Source organism: Staurois parvus, unplaced genomic scaffold, assembly GCF_062004578.1.
Source record: "Staurois parvus isolate SC_StPar_1 unplaced genomic scaffold, SC_StPar_1.0 ptg000085l, whole genome shotgun sequence".
Classification (NCBI taxonomy): Eukaryota; Metazoa; Chordata; class Amphibia; order Anura; family Ranidae; genus Staurois; species Staurois parvus.
In genome coordinates this window covers 1,634,286-1,655,534 of record NW_028317881.1, presented here as the reverse complement: position 1 = coordinate 1,655,534, position 21,249 = coordinate 1,634,286, and the positions used below count along the sequence as shown (strand labels likewise).

Sequence of the window (21,249 nt, the reverse complement as noted above, 5' to 3'; positions counted from 1 at the left end):
AAGGCACACTTTATATATGAGTAGTAAACCCAATTAGAAAATTCAGTTGATTGAAGGACAAAACCTGTGCTGTGTATATTCCTCTCTTCATTTTGCATAAAAATAAAATCACTTTCAAGGCAAGCTTGAATCTGATGGGCTGTGCACCCTGTAAATTTTCTCCAGAAAGCTGCTTTTTTTTTTTCTTACAGTAGCTGTGTCACTTTCCCCATATCTTACAGCATCCAGAGGTCATCTCAGAAAGTTCAGCAAACTGTGACTTGCTCTATTAATACAATGATAAAATATCAACTCATACAATACATCATATAAAAGGTTTATTTATGCAATGTAAAATAGTAATAAAAATGTGAAACATTTTAAATAAAGTTAAAAACATGTCAGCTGGTATAAAGCAATACATTTTTCACATTTAAAATTTTTGAAAACCTTGATTCTGATCATGCAATTATATACAAATCCATCTTCTTATTGGGCATCCATGACCTCACTGAATCCATATCAGTTACTTTGATTCTAGTTTTAAAAAAAAAAAAACACAAAAGCAAATATTATTGAAGTGACAAAAACATTTATTTTAAGCAGCAAAAGCAATGTAGTAGAAAAATGCTGCAAGACTTAAAGGATAAGTTCACCTTTGGGAACATGTTACATGTTCACACTGCTGCAGCCACTGCCTGCTGCCTCCCCTCCCTGTGACAGCAGTACAGGGAACCGTTCCCGTCACTGGCTGACAGTTTTTTAAATTAGCGTAGCCGTGCGCTGGTCCACCCACACAGCTGTGTGGTTCACAGAGTTCTGTGAATGAATGGACTACAAGTACCAACATCCTTTGCGGATGTCTACTTGTAATCCTCAATGAACTACCACAGCGCTGTGGTAGTTCATTTAGTACAACTGTGTTTGTGCTGGAGACCTGCATGGCACTGGCCATCTGCTGATCATCACTGGTACAATGCTTTACAGTCTCAAAAAAAAAAATAAATAAATAAAAATTATAAATGCAAAAATCCTGTTAAAAAAAAAAAAAAAAGTGCATTTATTATTATTTTATTTAAAGTGAATTTATCTTTTAACATTCCCTGACTGCTGTCAGCAGAGCAGGTGATAATCATGTCTGTGGGCACCTTCATATTGGTCAGGCAATCATTCAACTAAAGATTTCATCCTGGCCAGTCAACATTCAATCAGAGGGAGGGACAGTTATATACATTCAACACAACACTCCAAAAACACATTTTTGTGAACTACTGCATGCCGCGTACTGATCACGCCCAATTAAGCATTAACTATTGACTGACTTGACCAAAGGGCAACAAAGAAAGTGCAAAATGGATATGGGTCTGCACTGTAACATTTTCATCTCAAAATCACTTTTCTCTGTTAAAGAGGACCAGTCAAAAATTAATATACGTAGTAATGTTTCCACAATAACGCAGTTTTACATGTTAGGAGTACAAGGTGTGACAGTTTAATTCCCAGAATGCCTGTGGCATAACAAATTGTTTGGGGAGTCACACAGCCATTGGCAATCGAGTGTGCATTGCACTGTTGGCAGAAAATAAGCAACAGGAATCTGGAGCAGTGGATTCACATCAAATTTTGTGTGACAATTGGCAAAAGGCTTATAGTAAACATTCCATAAAGAAATCAAGTTTTGCTGAATGGCAGAGGTGGTTCAAAGAGGGGCAGGAATATGTCCATGAAGACACAAGCAGTGGTCAACCAAAAATGCAAAGGATGGATAGAAATGTGGACACGATGCAGACCCTCGTACACTTGGGTCAAAGATTAGGTGAGAGAATAATGGCAGAATAATTGAACATGCACAGGGAAAAAGTGAGGTTGATTTACGAATACTGGAGAGTGCAAAATGTGGTGAAGCTCTGCACAGAAACCAATCAGCCTCCAGGTTTTTTGTCAAAGCTTAAATTGAACAAGGTTAAGTTAGATGCTGATTAGCTACCATAAAGAGCTGCACCAGATTTTACACTCTCCAGGTTTAGTAAATCATCCCCAGTATGGCAGATTCTAACAGAGGATTTGGGAATGAGAAAGATTTCTGCAAAGATGGTGCCTCGAATCTTGGCAGAAGATCAGAAAGAACAAAGTCCTAAAATGTCATCTGATCTTTTGAATAATGCAGAGGTGTTGGATAGACTTATTACCAGTGATGAAACATGGTGGGTTATTTACTAAACCTGGAGAGTGCAAAACTTGGTCCAATCAGTTTCCAGGTTTTATTGTAAAGCTTAAAGTGAACAAGCTGAAATTAGAAGCCAATTGGCTACTATGCACTGTACACCAGGTTTAGTAAATCTTTCCCAGTATGATCCGGAAACAAAAACGCCAGAGCATGCAGGGGAAAACAAAGATTTCACCTCAGCTGTAGAAAGAATGCATGTCTCATTATCATTTCAAAACATTTACTGGTGTGTTTTAATCAAAAGGGGATAGTTCACCACAAATTCATAGAACATGGTACAATGCTCAACCAACTTTCTGAAAAGGTTATGGGAATTTGAGGAAAAAAAATAGGAACTCTGGCCTGACAAGTGGATTCTTCACATAGTTCCTCCACTTGATGCAATAAGTGTTTTCGAGTTTCAGACCCAGAAATCCATTTTGAAACTTGACCAACCACCTTTCTTCCCCTGACTTTGCACCCTGAGACTTTTGGCTGTTTCCAAAATTAAAAAATGCCTTAAAAAAAAAAAAAGACACAGATTTCATGACATTATGGACATGCAGCGATAAGGCTACTGTGCAGCATTCAGGAAAATGAATTCCAGAAATGTTTCCAGCAGTGGCATAGTTATTTAGAAAAGTGTGTCCCTTCACAAGGGACTGCCTGGAAGGTGACAACAGCCGTTTATAGTGTATAGGAAAGCAAACATTCTGGGAATTAGATTGTCACAACCCATAGTTGCAAAAGCTGGTACACATTTGTATTTTCTCCTTCTCAGAGGAGAACCTTTAACCACCTCCCGCCCGCCATATAGTAAATATGACGGACGCAAGGTGGTTCTCTCGTTCTGGGAGGACGTCATATGATGTACTCCCATTCTCACCGCGCATGCGCAGCTCAGGGAGCGAAGATGTCGGCTCGGTCATGTGATCAGCTGTGTCCAATCACAGCTGATCACATGTAAACAGGGAAATTCCGGTTGTTGGCATTTCTCTCCTCTCGAGCGGTCACGCTGACTGCTCGAGAGGAGAGACGGTAATCGGCTTTCCGCGTAGGGGACATGTACAGTATGCCCTGATGATCAGTGTAGCCCCACCTGTCAGTGTCCATCAGTGCCTTGTGTCAGTGCCCATCAGTGCCACATCAATGCCACATATCAGTGCCTACCAGTGCACATCAATGTCACATATCAGTGCCCATCTGAGCTGCCTTTCAGTGCCACCTATCAATGCCTATCAGTCAGTGCCGCCTAACAGTGCGCATCAGTGCTGCCTAACAGTGCTGTGTATCAGTGCTGCGTATCAGTAATGCCTGTCAATGCCCATCAGTGCCACCTATCAGTGTAGCCTATCAGTGCCCATCAGTGCAGCCTCATTAGCGCATATAGGTGGAGGAGAAAAATCACTTATTTACAAAATTTTTGTAACAAAAACTAAGAAAAAAAACTTTTTTTCAAAAAATGTTTTCAGTTTTTGGTTTAAGAAAAATATAAAAAACCCAGAGGTGATTAAATACCACCAAAATAAAGCTGTCACAAAAAAATATAAAAATTTCATATGGGTACAATGTTGCATGACTGCGCAATTTTCATTCAAAGTGCAACAGCGCTGAAAGCTGGAAATTGGCCTGGGCAGGAAGGGGTTATAAGTGCCCTGTAGGCTACCGGTTAAAGTGGTTGTAAAGGCTGAAGGTTTTTTAACTTCACGCATTCCTGTGCCCCTCTCAATCCGGCTATGTGCACGGGAGCTTCAAGCTTCCCATATATCTCTCTTCTCATTGGCTGAGACACAGCTGCTGAAGCCATTGGCTCCCACTGCTGTCAATCACAGCCAGTAAGCATATGTGGAGAGAGTGGTGGGTGGGGCCGATTTACAGTTCGGCTGGGGATGAGGGAGCTCAGTCTCATGTGACAGCCGCAGCACCCTGGTTGAAAAAGGATGCTCTACATAACACAGGGAGTGTGGTTTAGCAGCTCACAGAAAAGGTTGATAAGCATAAGTTTGAGAGAACAATAATCTCGATTTCTGGCAGAATTAACAGGTATTGTTTTCATGTATAGAACATATAATAAAAAACATTTTCAATATGGTATATTTAACAGATGAAAAGGATGCAAATAAGAGAAGTTCATTTTTAGAGTTTACATACACTCTAAAGTATAGATTCAGAATTTTACAAAATGCCCATTTGCAACTGGTTCTCTTTAAAAGATTTCTTCAATCTGCTTCCGAGTATGAAATGGAAGGTAGGGGGACTGGCAGGAACACTAGGTATTTCACATAAAGGAAAACAATGCTTGGTACAACAGGCACTTATCAGGAATATGAAATGTTCTTTAAAGTGGAACAAAAAACACCTTCTTTCATGTTTGGAATCTTCCGCCATCTTGATTGGCAGGGCTGAAGTAATGCAAGTCCCACACATGCACACAAGAGTTCATTCATTCATTCATTCATTCCAGTACAAAAAGGTGTGCTGACGATATACACAGTCTTTTTTAGAATGTACACTGAGCTGTGCATGTACAGCTCAGTGTACATTCTAAAGAAGACTGTGAACAGGCAGGCAAGTTAGTTTTATTGTGATAGGGACAAATTATGTATGTCTCTTCTGTGATAAAGTGCCTGCTGCAATTTACATTTTTTTTAGTTCTGCCAGCTACTGAGGCTAAGTAAGCTGGGAATTTTTTGTTAGTTGCCACTCCATGTGCCCCTTCCTGCAAAGGCTAGTTATACATTGGGGAAGTTGTCACTTGTCCTTGGTGCAGGGACGCACTGGATACCTTCAGCTGCCATTGTGCTCTTGCTGGGTGTCCCGTGTGCCCCCGTACCTTTAAAGGAAAGGGGGGCTCCATCCAGGCAAACCTGTTCTTAATCTGTCCACTACTATACATGCGCCAACCTGGGAGACTCTCAAAGAGTTAGGACTGCAGTACACTGGGGTGCCCTGACGTGGCCCCTGCAGCTTACACATACATTTGCAAATGTGTGATTAACCCTTTGTTTTTAAACGTGAACTGTTAGATAGGGTCAATTTGTTTTTTTTGCAGGCTGGCTGATAAGTTAGCTGGGAATTTGTGTTTGTTTTTGACCAGCCACTGAGGAGCAGTACAAAATCGGTTCACAGAAGAAATCTAGCTAACAAATGCAGATATTTGCAGTGGGATGAAGAAAACAGTCATATATTGTCACCCACCCTAAACGTTTCAGTGTAAACATACCCGTTTCATTATTTCATCCCTGGTTGTGAAATGTGGAGCATCATCGACATGAATACCTTTTGCCATAGCAAAAACTCTTCCTAAAAGTTCATCACTGTATCTGTAAATGCACATGTTTTAATACATCAGTATACCAGCTTACATATATTGTAACTTAGAATGAACAGAACATGAAAGTGCATCTATTAACATAAGCAACCCCCCCTCCTTTTTCCCCCTCTTTATACTTACCTAGTCACTGGGGCAAAAAAAGTCCACTTTGTCCCTGTGATTTCATTATACGGGCTCAAGAAGTCTTTTCTGTGCAAAGAGGAGGGATCGTAGAGGATGCTGTTTGTCACTTCCTACTGAAGCAGGAAAGTTGCTAACTCTACCCCTAGACAAAGTGGACAGGCTGTCAGTCACAACACCTATGGTGGAGCTGGGCATTTCTTGGTAGTGAACTATCCTCCTCTGCCTACACAAGCTGCATAAGGTGACAACAATGTAGTGATCTTACTACAAGGGAATCGGTGTTATCACCCATTTTGAAAAAAAAGGACCTCCCACTTGCAAGATTACCAGGTATTTGTTAGTGAAAAATGAAAACATAATTTGATAATATACACTTATTACTCTTTATTTGCATTTACCAATGCTGTGATGTTTTCATATGGTAATATTTGTCCATAAATAAACACGGGTTTATTTAAAAGGCTTCATGCATAGGCTGCAAGGGGACTGAACAGCTCAACATTTGGCTGTACTTCCACGACCGGGATTTACTATGGTTGCATACGGCCACTCAAAAGCATCAGTGGTTGAGCATGGCTGTGAGCAGCTATAAGATGCTACATGTGTAAACATGCACATACCATCGAGTGTATGACTCTGGCTACAGACAAGCCCAGAGTTGCATGTTCATACACATATGCGTTTATATAAGTAGCAGGATACAGACATTGAATGCTATATGGATGGCTGTACACAGCATCTGTGGGACCCAGGGACAAATAGGCCTGAATGTACGATCCTCTGGGAGCTGTGTGCATGTAGCCCAAATGTTCTTAGCTAAGACTTACAGGACTTTCGTGCAGGCTTCACATCACTTTCTAATTAATTTGGAAAAATGTGTTCATTCTGGGTGAAAGGTGTGTGAATCTTGTGAAAACAAGATGAATAACATGCATATACACAATCTCCACTGTAATTATAATACATTTGCTTTATTATTCTAATAATTGTATCACTTAGCCAACATGTTAGCTACTAATACAGTCAATCAACAGTAAATAGCTTCATGGCTTAACACAAGCATAGATCTATACTGAGACAAAAAAGATAAACACACACACACACACAATGGACCACTCAGTCTTTTTCTGCTGTCACTTTTCTGTTTCTATGTTTACTTATAAAATTGTATAATATACCTGGGTAAGCCTAGCTACTGTAGCCTTACAAGTCAAACTAGGCTACACCAACCCCAGAAAAGGCAATGCTGTGACCACAAATGGTCATACACCAGGGCTTGACAAATTTGCTTTGAATCTAGGAGCCAGCTAAAAAAGTTAGGAGCCGTTTTTTTTTAACCACTTGCCTACTGGTTACTTTCGACCCCTTCCTGCCCAGGCCAATTTTCAACTTTCAGTGCTGTCACACTTTAAGCCCTGGTTCACATCTGTGCGGTCGTGTGGCCTGCGATTTGCGTGGGCACAAGAGCCCATTCATTTGAATGGACTCCCGTGCCCCGGGACATGCAGGGAAGAAATCCCTGCACTACTTTGGAAATCGCAGCCCGCACGGGAACTGAGGTTCCCATTACGGTTACAATTTTCAGTGCGTACGGCATGCCATTAGAACTAATGGCACACGCCTGTGGGGCCCACCTTCCCGTGTGTGTGTGTGTGTGTGTGTGTGTGTGTGTGTGTGTGTGTGTGTGTGTGTGGTGCGGCTGAAGGTATTTGTGCGGGTTCTGCACCAGCACCACCCATACAGATGTGTGGTCATACAACATTGTGTCCAAACTGGCCCTTTGCTTGTCTTTATCTGGCCCTTGAGGCATTATTCCTCCCGCTGACACCCAACGGTGGGACACCATTCCTCCCGCTGACACCCAACGGTGGGACACCATTCCTCCCGCTGACACCCAATGGTGGGACACCATTCCTTCCATTAACACCAACTATGGGGCACTATTCCTCCCGCTGACACCAACTATTTCTCCCCCTAACACCAAAGATCTTTCATACGTCCACTGTGCACATCCCAGCCCCCCTAAAGTCTACCTACAGTAAACTGGCCCTTTGTTTAAAAAGGTTTGGAGACCCCTAGTCTAGGGAACAGGAGAAACAGTTTTGGGGCTGGGTAAAGAAATCCCTAGACACAATCAATTAAACCTTGCAGTGGGGTCCCAGCTCCACTGCAAGGAATCATTTTTTTTTTAGTTCCCTGGAGTTGGACTTTAAAGCTGAGTTTAAAAAAAAAAAAATACATAAAAGTCAGCAGCTACAAAATACTGTAGCTGCTGACTTTTAAAATTAGGGCACTTACCTGTCCAGGGATCCAGTGGTGTCCTCACCCCAAGCCAATTCTTAAATCGGCTATCGGGCGCTGACGAAGAGAAAACCAGAAGTGTCCCAGAGGGCCGGGGGTGAACTTCCAGCTCAGTTCCCCCCCCAGAATGTGCCAAATGTGGCAAAGGGGGGGGGGGGAGAAGGCAGAAAAACAGTTTACACTTTTGGTTGGAACTCTGCTTTATCAACCATCCCATTTATAAATTATCAGAGTCTTAAATACCTTCAATGGTGGATATAAAGGAGAATGCACGGTACATGACCGGCTTTAGTTATCTGCAGAGCAGCCAAGGAGGCACACAAAGAATACACAAGATATACCTGCATCCCATGAAGACATGATTAGCCCAGACCATAGACAAAGCCAGCAGCTTATCCATCTCATTGTCACCCTGAAAATTCATCAGATTTCTTAGCAGAAATTCCTCCCTCGCTCGCCATTGTTTGTCACTCTCACAGAAACTCTTAAACTGCTTCACATAATCCGCCTCCATGCTTTCTATTGTAGAATATACGGAAATGCAGAGGAGCGATTTCCGGCTTGTCCTCTATGGTAACAGCTGAAATTATCTTGTCTAGCCGTTGACTCTATGGTAGCTAGATGTTGTGCCTCCGTAGTAACCGTGATGTCACGCGGAGAGAAGAGCGACGCGCAGTGGTCAAGTTGGGGAAGTGTAAAATGGGGTTTTGGCAAAGGCTATGGGAATATGGAAGAGCGAGTTTTATCGAGTGACCCTAGGTGTTGTAACCTTAGCAGAAGTGTTGCATTGTAGTAGATTATTTTTATGAGCACTTACAGTTCTAAAAACGAAAGAAAAACATTACAATTTAGAATCATTATATTAACCTAAGCTTCAATGGTTAGGTACCTGTTTTTCACTGGATTAAAGCGGAGCTCCACCCAGAAGGGAAGTTCTGCTTTAAGGCTTTGTCCCCTGCTCCCCATTAAGGATTGGCCCCTTTGGGGAGTGGGTGCCCGAATTTGACAGGTACCCGCTCCCACTTTTGCTGCGATTAACTAAGGCGATCGAAAGCAGAAGTTGTCCGCCCCCCACTCCCTCCCCGTAGTCTTTTGGGACACATGACAGGTCACAGAAGACTATGGGGCCATTCACCTACTCGCGCATGCGCAGTGGGCACCCGGCTGTGAAGCTGAAAGCTGTCACAGCCAGGTGCCCATACTGAAGATGCCGATACCGGGGAGAGAAGACAGCCGGTGAAATGGGCTGTGAGGAGGACACCGCTGGACCGAGGGACAGGTAAGTGGCTGTATTTTAAAAGTCAGCAGCTGCAGTTTTTGTAGCTGCTGACTTTTATTTTTTTTTTTTAATCAACTGGAACTCTGCTTTAATAAGAAACTTCTCACACCTTTCTGTATTTTAAAAAAAAATCTTTTTCTTTTTTTTTTTGCTGTGGTCTCCAAAACAAGTGTGTCCACCCAACAAATCAAGTGGCATTCTGTAGTTATCAGCGGCTGGACGCCTGCCTTTGACAGCCTGAATCTGTCAAAGCCAACAGCCAATCATAGGCAGCGGTAGCATGCGGCACATATGCAAGGGGCGTGTATACATTTGACTGTGGAGTGTGATGAATGCCTTTGTCACCTGTGAATAACTTTTGTCTTTAACAGCTTTGGCCACAGGATAGCTCACGCGGGTTCAGAGCTGTGTCCGAACTCACCTGAGCACATCATTTCCTTCAACGCCATCTTCCTCTTATGTCATTACTGGTATGGCTGCCCGCTGGTTTTTGCAGCTAGCCGCTTGATTGTGCAAACTATTCATGGGTGTTTGAGTATTGTGTGCTGTTTCTCTGCACAAGTCCAAGGTGGGGGTCACAGCAGGAGCGACAAGGCTCTCTGCCGTCCATGCTGGCAACATCAGACCGCGCCATTTATGCACATGCACGGCTCAGATGTCATTTAGGGCAGGGTGTAATGGCTGTGGCCATATTACTAGCATGTACAGAAGCTATATAGCTAGTGGCTATACTTCCAGCGGACACAGAGCAGGCTCCCGAGCTACGGGGATCTCATCGCAAGTTCTTGGACATGTGTGAATGGTTTTATCTTGCAATGGCATCAGTCATTTTGGAAACCCCACTTGTATATCATTTTGTTGTTCCTTAAGAGTTTAGTTAAAGGTGTGGGCTTTTTCCTTGGTTTTATCTTAGTTCAATAAAGTGGACTGTTTGGAGAGCAGCCGATCGGACGTCTTTGTTCTCGTCTATGCAGCACACGAGCTGGGCTAGCACCTACAGGAGGAGTTGTGCTTGGAGATTGGGAGTCTCTCTAGCTTGAGCAGTGGTAAACATATATGTGAGTTTTTTCCTGTTGTGGACTATCAGTTGTGAGAGATCCAGATATAAAGAAATATTTCAGAAATTGTCAGGCATAGTTGGGTTTTTCTTTGCAGTTAACATAATTTTTTATTTAACTAGAAAGACGTGTATTCATGCCAGGATGTCTTCAGGTGCAAGGATTTTCAGAAACTTCAGTTTGCGAATTCCAGGGGATCTGGAAATGCAGAGTTGCAGGTCACCCAATGAAGGCATGAGGGCCTTCATAAATTATTGTATTAGAAATGTAAGCATGGATTGAGATACACTTTCAATCTTATCAGTGATTTTAAGTTTACGCCACTGTATCTCAGTTTCATAATCTACATGCGCATTTACAAGATCGTTCAGTGCTACATAGGGATCTCCCATTTTGGATTATATATGCAGAAGTCTTTTAGTGTGGTCCTGTACAGGGAGATTACATTTGCCAAATAGTGCTTATCTCCGTGAAGAATATGCCTCAAAGAAAGTAGAGAAAATTTTTCTTAGCAGTTTGGCTGTCAATGGTGAATGAGTTGATCTGTTAGTGGCGAATTAGTGTTTATGGGGCTAGGCAGAATCTCAGCTTCTACCTCTAACTTTCTTTGATCTTAGCAAGGCTGCATGTTGTGGTGGCGGATAGAGGGGATGACTTTCCCAACCTGTTGGAACCATTTCCAGCGGTGTACAGCTTCACCTTTTCTCCTTGATCTCCTGTTGTCCTGTGTCTAGGTAAAAGTCAGTCGGATTTTATGGCCGGTCTGTCGGCCTGTGGCATTTGCACATGTCTGCTGGCACACTGCGGCTTAGGCTCAACAATGATTTAACCACGTGCCCTCCGAAAGATTTACCCTCCTTCCTGACCAGGCCATTTTTTGTGATATGGTGCTGCGTTACCTTGACAATTGTGCAGTCATGTAACGCTGTATATAAATTAAATGTATGTTATTTTTTCCCCACAAATAGAGCTTTCTTTTAGTGGTATTTGATCACCTCTGCAGTTTTTATTTTTTGCTCTCTAAATGAAGAAACACCGACATTTAATAAAAAAAAACAATATTTTTTACTTTCGGCTATAAAACATATCCAATAAGATATTTTAAAAATCAAATTTCTTCATAAATGTAGACCAAAATCTATTCTGCTACATATTTTTGTTAAAAATCCTAATACGCGTATATTGATTGGTTTGTGCAAAATTTGTGTCTACAAATGGCGGTATATATACTGGAAGTTTTTTTTTTATACTAGTAATGGCGGTGATCAGAGACTTATAGCAGGACTGTGATATTGTGATGGACAGTCTGACACTAACTGACACTTTGTGGGAACCACTAACACTAATACAATGATCAGTGCTAAAAATATACAGTCCTGGCCAGAAGTTTTGAGAATGACACAAATATTAATTTACCTGTAAGGAAACATGTGCAGTCATCATTGCTTTGCAAAAAAAAAAAGGGATTCACAGGCAAGGATATTGCTGCTACTAAGATTGTATCTAAATCAACCATTTATCAGATCATCAAGAACTTCAAGAATTGTGGTTTAATTGTTGTGAAGAAGGCTGCAGGGTGCCCAAGAAAGTCCAGGAAGTGCCAGGACCATCTCCTAAAGTTGATTTAGGTGCGGAATTGGGGCACCACCAATGCAGAGTTTGCTCAGGAATAGTGATCAGTGCTAAAAATATACAGTCCTGGCCAGAAGTTTTGAGAATGACACAAATATTAATTTACCTGCAAGGAAACGTGCAGTCATCATTGTTTTTGCAAAAAAGGGATTCACAGGCAAGGATATTGCTGCTACTAAGATTGTATCTAAATCAACCATTTATCAGATCATCAAGAACTTCAAAAATTGTGGTTTAATTGTTGTGAAGAAGGCTGCAGGGTGCCCAAGAAAGTCCAGCAAGTGCCAGAACCATCTCCTAAAGTTGATTTAGGTGCGGAATTGGGGCACCACCAATGCAGAGTTTGCTCAGGAATAGTGATCAGTGCTAAAAATATACAGTCCTGGCCAGAAGTTTTGAGAATGACACAAATATTAATTTACCTGCAAGCAAACATGTGCAGTCATCATTGCTTTGCAAAAAAGGGATTCACAGGCAAGGATATTGCTGCTACTAAGATTGTATCTAAATCAACCATATATCAGATCATCAAGAACTTTTGGAGGATGGCCTGGTGTCAAGTGCTGCAAAGAAGTCACTTCTCTCCAGGAAAACATCTGGGACAGACTGATATTCTGTAAAAAGTACAGGGATTGGACTGCTGAGGAATGGGGAAAAGTAATTTTCTGTGATGAATTCCCCTTTCTTATTGCTTGGGGCATCCGTAAAAAAACTTGTCCAGAGAAGAAAAGGTGAGTGCTACCAACAGTCCTGTGTCATGCCAACAGTAAAGCATCCTGATACCATTCATGTGTGGGGTTTCTTCTCAGCCAAGGGAGTGGGCTCATGAATTTTGCCATGAATAAAGAATAGTACAAAAACATCCTTCGAGAGCAACTTCTCCCAACCATCCAAGAACAGTTTGGTGATGAACAATGCCTTTTCCAGCATGATGGAGCATCTTGGTATAAGGCAAAAGTGATAACTAAGCGTAAGTGGCTTGGGGAACAAAACCTCGAAATTTTGGATCCATGGCTGGGAAACTCCCCAGACCTTAATCCATTGAGAACTTGTGATCAATCCTCTAGAGGCGGATGAATAAAAAAACCCTCACAAATTCTGACAAACACCAAGCAATGATTTAGCAAGAATGGGTTGCCATCAGTCAGGATGTGGCCCAGAAGTTTACTGACAGTTTGTCAAAGCGAATTGCAGATGTCTTGAAAAAGAAGGGTCAACATTGCAAATATTGACTCTGCATAAACCTAATGTAATTGTCAATTTAAGCCTTTGACACTTATGAAATGCTTGTAATTATACTTCAGTATACCATAGTAACAGCTGACAAAAAGATCTAAAAACACTGAAGCAGCAGACTTTGTGAAAATAATTATTTGTGTCATTCTCAAAACTTTTGGCCAGGGCTGTACACTGTCACTGTATTAATGACACTGGCTCGGAAGGGGTTAAACATCTAGGGCGATCAAAGGGTGTGTCTAGCCAGTGTTTTTGTGTGCACTGTGTACTGTTTTTACTAGGCAATCTGCTAGATTTTATTCCCTGAATAAAACCTAGCAGATCACCCTTGTCATAACACAGCTCTGCTTTGTTTATATAATCAGAGCTGTGTTATTTCAGTGTCCTCAGTGATCAGTGGGTGCTGGTGCTCATCTATTGGCCAGCACCTGTTGATTGACTTCAGAAGCGGTGCTCCAGCAGCAGGAACACGTTCCCCTGTGGTGAAAATGCAAAATGACGTTTATATATATATGATTTTGCCCAGATTGTCCTCCCTGTACCAGTAAATCTGCTATAGGGCAGAAGTCAAGTGGTTAAATAAAAAACACACAAGGTGTTCTGCTTCCAGCAGGGAAATGAAGCCTGTACAAATATATTTGGCCACTAGATGGAGCCCAGAATATATTCAGTGTTTTACAGCATTTAGAGACTGTTTGCCCTTAATAAAAAACTTAATTCTAGGAAAAGGAAACAGGTGCACCCTGGGAACTCAGGCTCCATCCTAAGAACTGAGGGAAAGGAACCAGCCATAATTCTCTGGAGCACATGTCATGGACTGATCATATATCCTCTACAACAGGGGTCCCCATCCCCTGGGCTGTGGACCAGTACTGGTCTGTTTCCTGTTTGAAGCCAGGCCACATGGGCAGCTCTGAAAGAGGTGAGTGGCAGCCAAACACAGACTCAATTTGTTGATTTTACCACTGTAGGGTCCACCTCCAGATTCTCCAGATTCTCATAGCAGGGAAGCCTGTGTTAATGGCGCACGTGTCAGTTTTCCTGTTCCTGAACTCGTAGTGCCGGATTCCCTGCTGAGGAGGTAGATGCATCTATTGGCTGTGGTGGCAGGCTACAGTGGCAAGGGGCAGCACAGGAACTAAATGGTTTGTACTTCCACCTGGCAGTTCTAGGGTCATTGGTTTAAATCCCAACCATGGCACCATCTGCCTGGAGTTTGCATGTTCTCCCTGTGCCTATGTGGGTTTTTTCCAGGTTCTCCAGTTTCCTCCTGCACTCCAAAGATTTGCTGGCCCTAGTATGCATATGTATGAATGTGAGTTAGGGACCTTAGATTGTACACTCCTTGAGGGTTAGGGACTAATTTGAATGTAATATATATTACAGTTAGGCCCATACTGTATATATTTGAACACAGGCACAATTTTCATACTTTTGGCTCTGTATGCCACCAGAATAAATTAAAACGAAACAATCCAAATGAATTTAAAGTACAGACTTTCAGCTTTAGTTCAAGGGGTTGAACATAAATATCAAGTACAAATTTTAGGAACTGCAACCATTTTTATACACAGTCCCTCCATTTTCAGGGGCTCAAATGTAATTGAAAAAATGAATATAATTGTAAATAAAATGTTCATTTTTAATATTTTGTTGAGAATCCTTTACTAGCAATGACTGTCTGAAGTCTGGAACCCATGGACATGATCAAAGTTTCTGTCTCACACATACAGTCATGGCCGAAATTGTTGGCACCCTTGATATTTTTCCTGAAAATCAAGTATTTCACACAAAAAAGGTATTGCATTAACACATGTTTTGCTATACACATGTTTATTCCCTTTGTATGTATTGGAACAAATATAAAACAGAGGCAGAAAAGCAAATATGACATAATGTCACACAAAACCCCAAAAATGGGCTGGACAAAAGTATTGGCACCCTTAACTTAATATTTGGTTGCACACCCTTTGGAAAACATAACTGAAATCAGTCGCTTCCTATAACCATCAATAAGCTTCTGACACCTCTCACCCGGAATTTTGGACCACTCTTCCTTTGCAAACAGCTCCAGGTCTCTCTTATTGGAAGGACACCTTTTCCCAACAGCAATTTTAAGATCTCTCCACAGGTGTTCAATGGGATTTAGATCTGGGCTCATTGCTGGCCACTTCAGAACTCTCCAGCGCTTCTTTGCCATCCATTTCTGAGTGCTTTTTGACGTATGTTTGGGGTCATTGTCCTGCTGGAAGACCCAGGATCTTGGACGCAAACCCAGCTTTCTGACACTGGGCCCTACAGTGCGACCCAAAATCCTTTGGTAATCCTCAGATTTCATGATGCCTTGCACACAGTCAAGGCACCCAGTGCCAGAGGCAGCAAAACAACCCCAAAACATCATTGAACCTCCACCATATTTTACCGTAGGTACTGTGTTTTGTTCTTTGTAGGCCTCATTCCGTTTTCGGTAAACAGTAGAATGATGTGCTTTACCGAAAAGCTCTATCTTGGTCTCATCTGTCCACAAGACGTTTTCCCAGAAGGCTTTTGGCTTACTCAAGTACATTTTGGCAAACTGTAGTCTTGCTTTTTTATGTCTCTGTGTCAGCAGTGGGGTCCTCCTGGGTCTCCTGCCATAGCGTTTCATTTCATTTAAATGTCGACGGATAGTTCGCGCTGACACTGATGCTCCCTGAGCCTGCAGGACAGCTTGAATGTCTTTGGAACATGTTTGGGGCTGCTTATCCACCATCCGGACTATTCTGCGTTGCAATCTTTCATCAATTTTCCTCATCCGTCCACGACCAGGGAGATTAGCTACAGTGCCATGGGTTGCAAACTTCTTGATAATGTTGCGCACTGTGGACAAAGGCAAATCTAGTTCTCTGGAGATGGACTTGTAACCTTGAGATTGTTGATATTTTGCCACAATTTTGGTTCTCAGGTCCTCAGACAGTTCTCGTCTCCTCTTTCTGTTGTCCATGCTTAGTGTGGCACAGACAGACACACAATGCAAAGGTTAAGTGAACGTCTCTCCTTTTTATCTGCTTTCAGGTGTGATTTCTATATTGCCCACACCTGTTACTTGCCCCAGGTGAGTTTACAGGAGCATCACATGCTTGTAACATTCTTATTTATCCGCAGTTGTGAAAGGGTGCCAATACTTTTGTCCAGCCCATTTTTGGAGGTTTGTGTGACATTATGTCGAATTTGCTTTCTTTCCTCCCTTTTTTTGTTTTGTCCCAATACACACAAAGGGAATAAACATGTGTATAGCAAAACATGTGTTAATGCAATACGTTTCGTGAGAAATACATGATTTCCTGGAGAAATATCAAGGGTGCCAACAATTTCGGCCATGACTGTAGACACTCAGGCCCTGATTTACTAATGTGCCTAGGCGCATTTCCGTGGGCTAACGTCTACTTTTCAATAGCGACCGTCTACTTTTAGACAGCAAAGACATTTACTAAAGAAAGCATCTAACAATTAGATGCGAAAGCGAATTTACTAACTAGGCACAATCCAGGAATCAGTCTAAGAAAGCAAAGAAGCATGTCTAACACAATGAAAAATCACTCCAGAGACATGTTCACATTGAAATTTGCTTTCACAAATATTGGGACTTCACTTTAAACAATATCTTACATTTCAAAAAAAATTTTAAATGTGAAAAAATAGTTTTTTAAAGGAATTCATGACAGTCAAGAACTAGACGTATTTCAAGCGTCTATGCACGGATATAAATGCGCATGTGCAGAACACATTTTAGCTGTCTGCCAAGGGCGCTTTCTTTTTAGACTCTATTTAATAGTAAATCTCTGTGTGGAGTCCTCTGACAGACGGCACTCGATCGCATCTACTGTGTTTAATAAACAACACTATTTGTAGCTAGGCATATCTTTATGTATTCTGACTTAGTTTCCTTAGTTCTATTGATTCTGTTTTTGTTTCTTATCCTTTATAATTATTTCTGTAATGGTTTTACATATTTCGAAGGTCTATATAATATATATTTTGACAGATGAATCTAAAAATAAAGGTTGGCAATTAAAATTTAACAAAAAAAACAGCATGCGGTCCCCCCCTCTTATCCATACCAAGCCCTTCGGCTCTGGTATGGATCTTAAGGGGTAACCCAACGCTAAAATGAAAAAAAAAAAACAGCTTGGGGTCCCCCCCGAATCCATACCAGACCCTTATCTGAGCATGCAACCCGGCAGGTCAGGAAAGGGGGGGAGAACGAGTGAGCACCCCTCCCCCTCCTGAACCATACCAGGCCACATGCCCTCAACATGGGGGGGGTGCTTTGGGACAGGGGGGCTCCCCCCCAAAGCACCTTGTCCACATGTTGATGGGGACAAGGGCGTCTTCCCCACAACCCTGGCCGGGCGGGGGGCTTATCAGAATCTGGAGCCCCCTTTGACAAGTCCTTTAATAAAAGAAAAATCTAAAAGAATGACCCCGGAAGTAGATTCAACGTCAATCACGAAGTAAGTTGCCGGCAAACTGAAAAAAAAAAAAAAAAAAAGGTTCCGTTCCCAACGATGGCTGCCCAGCCTTCTGGTGTTGGCTGGGTTGACACCTCTTAAATATGTAAGGGGCGGGGCCATTCGGGGACATCAGCCGAGTGACCTCGCCCCATGTGACATCATTGATGTCACATGGGGTGGGATCACATGCATGATATCCCCAGGTGGTGCAGGATCTGGGGGCCCCCTTGTTAAAGGGGGCTTCCAGATTCTGATAAGCCCCCTGCCTGCAGACCCCCACAACCACCAGCCAGGGTTGTGTGGAAGAAGCCCTTGTCCCCATCAACATGGGGACAAGGTGCTTTGGGGGGAGCCCCCCTGCCCCAAAGCACCCCCCCATGTTGAGGGTTGAGGGCATGTGGCCTGGTACGGTTCAGGAGAGGGGGGGGGCGCCCGCTCCTCCCTCCCGTTTCCTGACCTGCCGGGCTGCATGCTTGGATAAGGGTCTGGTATGGATTTTGGGGGGACCCCACCCCATTTTTTTTTAATTTTGGCATAGAAGTTCCCCTCTAAATCCATACCCGAAGGGCTTGGTGTGGACAGGAGGGGGTATCCCACACCTTTTTTTAAATTATTTTTTTAATTCGCGGCTATGCTTTTACATTCAGCTGTCAGTGGGGAACTCTGCTGACAGCTGAAACATGAACGTTGCATTGGTTTTCACTACTAAAACGCTGCATGACTTGATAAAATAACTCATGCGGTATTTTAGTAGCGACAACCACGTGTTAGTGTTTCTGCTGTCAGCGGGGTTTCCCACTGACAGATGAATGTAAAAGAATTATTGGAAATTAAATAAATACTAAAAAAAATGGCGTGGGGTCCCCCCTTCCATCCAGAACTGTAGCTTAGGAGACGATGGGGCACTATTCCTCCCCCCACTGACACCAACGATGAGGCACTATTCCTCCCCCCACTGACACCAACAATGGGGCACTATTCCCCCCCACTGACATCAATGATGGGGCACTATTCCCCCCCCACTGACACCAATGATGGGGTACCATTGCCCCCCCACACTGACATCAATAATGGGGCACTATTCCTCCCACACTGACACCAATGATGGGGCACTATTCCTCCCACCCCCAGATGTTTGCTATTGAGGTCTGGACCTGTCAAGAGGACATTGTTTAGGGAGACACCCATGAATTTGGCACTAGAGTCAAACACTACTCTGATCTGATCTGGCTTCCTGGGGTGGAATACTTCAAATATCGGTAGGTACAAACACTCCTCAAAGTCTTTCAGAGTGGGGGCTATTTCTGCATGACCGTTCTCAGAGATTTTCTCCATGAAAGAAGAAGTGGTCTCTCATCTCTGGGTTTCTTTGAAAATTACATTGAGAAGAAATACTCCTTTGTACTTGTTCTCTCTTATGAGGTAGGCGTAGCCTTTGTGGTCTGAAGGTAAGAGGTGTGATCCAACGTCAGCATCATACATGGGCTAACGTCTACATTCCGTGGGCTAACGTCTACTTTTCAATAGCGACCGTCTACTTTTAGACAGCAAAGACATTTACTAAAGAAAGCATCTAACAATTAGATGCGAAAGCGAATTTACTAACTAGGCACAATCCAGGAATCAGTCTAAGAAAGTAAAGAAGCACGTCTAACACAATGAAAAATCACTCCAGAGACATGTTCACATTGAAATTTGCTTTCACAAATATTGGGACTTCACTTTAAACAATATCTTACATTTCAAAAAAAATTTTAAATGTGAAAAAATAGTTTTTTAAAGGAATTCATGACAGTCAAGAACTAGACGTATTTCCAGCGTCTATGCACGGATATAAATGCGCATGTGCAGAACACATTTTAGCTGTCTGCCAAGGGCGCTTTCTTTTTAGACTCTATTTAATAGTAAATCTCTGTGTGGAGTCCTCTGACAGACGGCACTCGATCGCATCTACTGTGTTTAATAAACAACACTATTTGTAGCTAGGCATATCTTTATGTATTCTGATTTAGTTTCCTTAGTTCTATTGATTCTGTTTTTGTTTCTTATCCTTTATAATTATTTCTGTAATGGTTTTACATATTTCGAAGGTCTATATAATATATATTTTGACAGATGAATCTAAAAATAAAGGTTGGCAATTAAAATTTAACAAAAAAAACAGCATGCGGTCCCCCCCTCTTATCCATACCAAGCCCTTCGGCTCTGGTATGGATCTTAAGGGGTAACCCAATGCTAAAATGAAAAAAAAAAAACAGCTTGGGGTCCCCCCCGAATCCATACCAGACCCTTATCTGAGCATGCAACCCGGCAGGTCAGGAAAGGGGGGGAGAACGAGTGAGCACCCCTCCCCCTCCTGAACCATACCAGGCCACATGCCCTCAACATGGGGGGGGTGCTTTGGGACAGGGGGGCTCCCCCCCAAAGCACCTTGTCCCCATGTTGATGGGGACAAGGGCGTCTTCCCCACAACCCTGGCCGGGCGGGGGGCTTATCAGAATTTGGAGCCCCCTTTGACAAGTCCTTTAATAAAAGAAAAATCTAAAAGAATGACCCTGGAAGTAGATTCAACGTCAATCACGAAGTAAGCTGCCGGCAAACTGAAAAAAAAAAAAAAGGTTCCGTTCCCAACGATGGCTGCCCAGCCTTCTGGTGTTGGCTGGGTTGACACCTCTTAAATATGTAAGGGGCGGGGCCATTCGGGGACATCAGCCGAGTGACCTCGCCCCATGTGACATCATTGATGTCACATGGGGTGGGATCACATGCATGATATCCCCAGGTGGTGCAGGATCTGGGGGCCCCCTTGTTAAAGGGGGCTTCCAGATTCTGATAAGCCCCCTGCCTGCAGACCCCCACAACCACCAGCCAGGGTTGTGTGGAAGAAGCCCTTGTCCCCATCAACATGGGGACAAGGTGCTTTGGGGGGAGCCCCCCTGCCCCAAAGCACCCCCCCATGTTGAGGGTTGAGGGCATGTGGCCTGGTACGGTTCAGGAGAGGGGGGGGGGCGCCCGCTCCTCCCTCCCGTTTCCTGACCTGCTGGGCTGCATGCTTGGATAAGGGTCTGGTATGGATTTTGGGGGGACCCCACCCCATTTTTTTTTAATTTTGGCATAGAAGTTCCCCTCTAAATCCATACCCGAAGGGCTTGGTGTGGACAGGAGGGGGTATCCCACACCTTTTTTTAAATTATTTTTTTAATTCGCGGCTATGCTTTTACATTCAGCTGTCAGTGGGGAACTCTGCTGACAGCTGAAACATGAACGTTGCATTGGTTTTCACTACTAAAACGCTGCATGACTTGATAAAATAACTCATGCGGTATTTTAGTAGCGACAACTACGTGTTAGTGTTTCTGCTGTCAGCGGGGTTTCCCACTGACAGATGAATGTAAAAGAATTATTGGAAATTAAATAAATACTAAAAAAAATGGCGTGGGGTCCCCCCTTCCATCCAGAACTGTAGCTCAGGAGACGATGGGGCACTATTCCTCCCCCCACTGACACCAACGATGAGGCACTATTCCTCCCCCCACTGACACCAACAATGGGGCACTATTCCCCCCCACTGACATCAATGATGGGGCACTATTCCCCCCCCCCACTGA

The 21,249-nt window shown here is 43.0% G+C and overlaps 1 protein-coding gene across 1 annotated transcript; it reads right to left on the bottom strand.

Moving 5' to 3' along the window:
• Positions 1-300: 300 nt before the first annotated feature.
• On the bottom strand, positions 301-8,503 carry XTBD1 (XRN2 binding domain containing 1). The gene is made up of 3 exons (XM_089669949.1): positions 8,285-8,503; positions 5,409-5,508; positions 301-516 (listed from the first exon to the last, which is right to left on the bottom strand). Exons 1-3 carry the CDS (start codon positions 8,455-8,457, stop codon positions 502-504), a joined length of 288 nt encoding a protein of 95 aa, XP_089526075.1. The 5' UTR covers positions 8,458-8,503; the 3' UTR covers positions 301-501.
• Between the last annotated feature and the right edge of the window lie 12,746 nt (positions 8,504-21,249).